At 41.8% G+C, this 3,993-nt stretch overlaps 1 protein-coding gene across 1 annotated transcript; it reads right to left on the reverse strand.

Moving 5' to 3' along the window:
- Positions 1–736: 736 nt before the first annotated feature.
- Positions 737–2,882, reverse strand: FSCB (fibrous sheath CABYR binding protein; the record flags this gene model as incomplete). Its single annotated transcript, XM_082618779.1, is given in 8 exon segments — positions 737–910; positions 914–1,282; positions 1,355–1,865; positions 1,867–1,963; positions 2,355–2,366; positions 2,369–2,813; positions 2,817–2,825; positions 2,829–2,882. Coding segments are annotated over 8 exon segments (1,671 nt in total).
- Between the last annotated feature and the right edge of the window lie 1,111 nt (positions 2,883–3,993).

Here is a 3,993-nt window from a genome sequence, read left to right on the forward strand (position 1 = left end):
AGGAAAAAAATTCTTTCCTCAGAAGGAATCAAATGGAAAGAGAATAAGAGATATGATGAATTATAATAAAGAGAAAGAAAACCCTCCATGACTTTAGATGTGTGACAGAAACTCAAGGAATTTAAAGTAGATGAGAGAACTGTAGAAAAGAATAAGTCTTTTCCACTACCAGCTACATGTAGAGAAAAAACCAAAATGGCTGTAGAGAATATTTTACCCTTGTCAACAGGGTTTAGTGTAGAAAGTATATTTTAATTATTTCAATTATAAACTTACTTCATTTCAAAATAGATATTTTAGGGCTTCCCTGGTGGCGTAGTGGTTGAGAGTCAGCCTGCCGATGCAGGAGATGCGGGTTCGTGCCCTGGTCCGGGAAGATCCCACATGCCACAGAGCAGCTGGGCCCGTGAGCCATGGCCGCTGAGCCTGCGCATCTGGAGCCTGTGCTCCGCAACGGGAGAGGCCACAACAGTGAGAGGCCCGCGTACCACACACACACAAAAAAAAGATGTTTTATACACTTTAGATTTGAATAAAAATAGCACAGTAATTTTAAATCACTAGTTGTTATTGCTCATTTTCCAAACTGCAGTCCACATCTTAGGATTTCCTTTCACTTCCCTCTTCACAAAGCTACCCGCAAGCACCTACCCTTTTCTAAAGTATGTACTTCCCAGAGCTGCCTGTCTTGATTGCTAGCTTAGTTAAGACCTGACTACAGCTGAGGAGGAGGCCCCTATTCCAGTTCTATATGGATGACACCCTTTATTTTAATAGAAACCTCTTCATTCTTGGTATCAGATGAATCTTTAGGAACTGTATCCCATTCTAAAGGCTCTTCAGATTTTGGCTTATCTTCCAAAACCCCTGATCCTAATTTTACCACCAGGACGTCCGCTGCCTGGGGAGACTAATAAACCATAGACACATTCTCTACCAGAGCTTCATCTGCAGGTGTTTGCTCAGATGGTAGAAGCAGAACTTCAGCAGAGGTTTCTTTTACAGAGATTTGTGTAATAAAGGACTCTTCAGCTAGTGAAGAGTGTTTGTCAACAGAGAACATTTCCGAAGTAGTTTCTTCAGTTGATGGAAGCTGAAATTCAGCAGGGGCCTCCTCTGCTGGTAGAGGTTGAAGTTCAGCTGCAGCCTCTTCTGCAAGGGTCCTCTCAGCTGGTGGAGACTGAACTTTGGTGGAGGCCTCTTCTGCAGGGGTGTCCTCAGCTGGCAGAGACTGAACTTCTTCTGGGACCTCTTCTGCAGAGGTCTCTTCAGTGGGTGGAGACTGAATGTTGGCAGAGGACTTCTATGCAGGGGCCTCCTCAGCTGGTAGAGACTGAAGCTCAGCAGGGGCCACCTCAGCTGGAGGAGACTCAACTTCAGCTGGGGCCTCTTCTGCAGGGGACTCCAGAGCTGGTGAAATTTGAAGTTCTGGGACCTCTTGTGTAGGAGCGTCTTCAGCTGCTGGAGGCTGAAATTCAGCAGGAGGCTCTTTTAAAAGAGTCTCTTCAGCTGAGGTGGGCTCTACTTTAGCAGGAGCCCCATCTCCAGGAGGCTCTTCTGCTGGGGAAGGCTGTACATCAACAGGAGCCTCTTCAGCTGCTGGAGGCTGAACTTCAGCAGAAACCTCTTCTGCAGTAACCTCCTCAGCTAGTGGAAGTTGCACTTCAGCAGAGCTCTCTTCTGCAGCAGGAGGCTGTACTTCAGCTGGAACATCTTTCCCATCTTCTAAAAGTACTGGAGCATCTTTTTTGGTTGGTGGAATAGATAAAGCTCTGTTAATACTTTGCTGCCTAATTTCTTTGTTGTTACTTGTTGTGGGTTGAAATTCAGGATGTTCAGTAACAAAAATCTTCCCTGAGGATTGAATTTCTGTGCACCTTCCTTTGACTTTGAAATGGATTACTTGGCCAGCCAATAACCACTATTTCTGATTCACTAAAGTTTGTCTGCTCTTCCTTGTCTACTTTCTCTTTTTTTTCTTTTTTTTTATGTTCTGTGAAGCTTGATTTTTTTTTTAAATTTATCTATTTATTTATTTATTTTTGGCTGCGTTGGGTGGGTTTTTTTTTGTTGCTGTGAGCGGAATTTCTCTAGTTGCGGCGAGTGGAAGCTACTCTTCATTGCAGTGTGCGGGCCTCTCATTGCGGTGGCTTCTCCCATTGCTGAGCATGGGCTCTAGGCGTGCGGGCTTCAGTAGTTGTGGCACGTGGGCTCTAGAGCACAGACTCAGTAGTTGTGGCCCACAGGCTTAGCTGCTCCACGGCATGTGGGATCTTCCCGGACCAGGGCTCAAACCCATGTCCCCTGCATTGGCAGGCAGATTCCCAACCACTGCACCACCAGGGAGGCCCTACTTTTTCTTTTTAAGGAATGTTCATCATTGTCGAGTCTCCAGTACAACTGGTCTGCTGAGATCTGCCTGTTTTGAGTTGAACTGAGTGTCTGCTTGGTGGAATTTCTACTTCCTGAACACTCTCTGGAAATTCAGGGGCTGCTTCTCCAATAGCTTCTCCAATAGCTGGCTTTTCTTCAGGTACCACTGTTTCACAAACTGACTTGATTTCTTCTTTTTTCTCTTCTGCAGTAGTTTCTGTCTGCAGAGATTTATCAGTCATATCATGTACACGTTTTCTCTTTGTCCAAGTTTGCTGAAGTTGAGAAGATACTCTATGACATTCATAGTTGAATTTGCTTCCAGGAATATTACCAATACTAAGGGTACCTTTGGGGCCAGATGATTGTGGTATAGAGAAGTGTTTCTTTTTCTCTGTCACTTCAGTCTGCTGGGATTTATCTACCATTGGTTGGCTGGGTCATCTTCTCTTTCAAATTTCTTGCCTCCCTGCTGAGACAGGGTGATCAGATTCATCACTTTCTTCCATTTCTAAGACTGGTAGAATTCAAACTTATCAATCTTCAAGTAATTAATCATCAAGAATGACAAATTTACCAGAGAGTTAAGCCTTTGCCTTCCTCATTAAGTGTTGTTCTATTGAGCTACCTCAGAAAAAAGTAATTCATAAATTATTGCATTCTGTACTACACTCTTGTTGGATCCCACCTCACTTAGTAAGCATCTTTCCTGTTTAGTCTCTGGTATGACTAAATATAACTTCTAGAAGTTTCCCTACGGGTCTATGACATCACTGCCAATTGTCCCTACAAGGTTCCGTCAATGGTATACCCAGAACTTTTTAACCCAGTAAACACTCATGGATGCTGGCCACAAGTGAGAGATCTACAGTGTGAAACAGCAAGTTGAAAAAAGCGTTTGTCTAGCAGAGGAATATGAAGTAAACTCCAGTAATGCTGCTTTCTTGTAGTTGGAGTTGATGCTTTTGAACTTTCAGTTCTGTCTATTTCATCCTACTGTCAGAGACTGTTATAATGCTGAATTCAGAATTCTGCAGCCTATTTTCAATTGTTGGAGAAAACAACTGGTAACTGGTATGTGTGGCAGTGTTCTATCAATATATGTTTATATAATTTGATGCAAATTTAATATTGTTTGAAAAACTTGAGTTCTGAGGTCCATACCCATGTAAGTTCCTTTCTTATGTCCTTAGTATTCAGTAACCACAAAAGCCTACTATCAATGTATGTATATATATGGCATGTTTGCCTTCTCAAACAACTTGAGATATTTTAATTTTCAACTATTTCAGAAAATAGTTCCACCCAAAGTTTGTCAAATAAAATATTGAGTGTAAAGATATGTCAAGTGAAATAAAATGCATTTTTTTGATGCAGTCACTATATACTCTGCTGAATAACCACATGGGAATGAATTCCCCAGTGAAGATGAAAACTTTTAATTGAAGCTTAGAAAAGGAGGAATCCCAGTTAAGCAGACTGCAAATGGAATTATAATAGATTTAAAATATAAAAAAAAAAACTTTAACATACATCACACAAAAATTTTACTAGAAAGATGGAGATTGGTCAAAAGATGTGCAAAAACATATTCCTTTAGTCTAAGGACAGTTAAAGAGA

Source organism: Mesoplodon mirus (assembly GCF_964341445.2).
Source record: "Mesoplodon mirus genome assembly, chromosome: 4".
In the NCBI taxonomy this organism is placed as follows: domain Eukaryota; kingdom Metazoa; phylum Chordata; class Mammalia; order Artiodactyla; family Ziphiidae; genus Mesoplodon; species Mesoplodon mirus.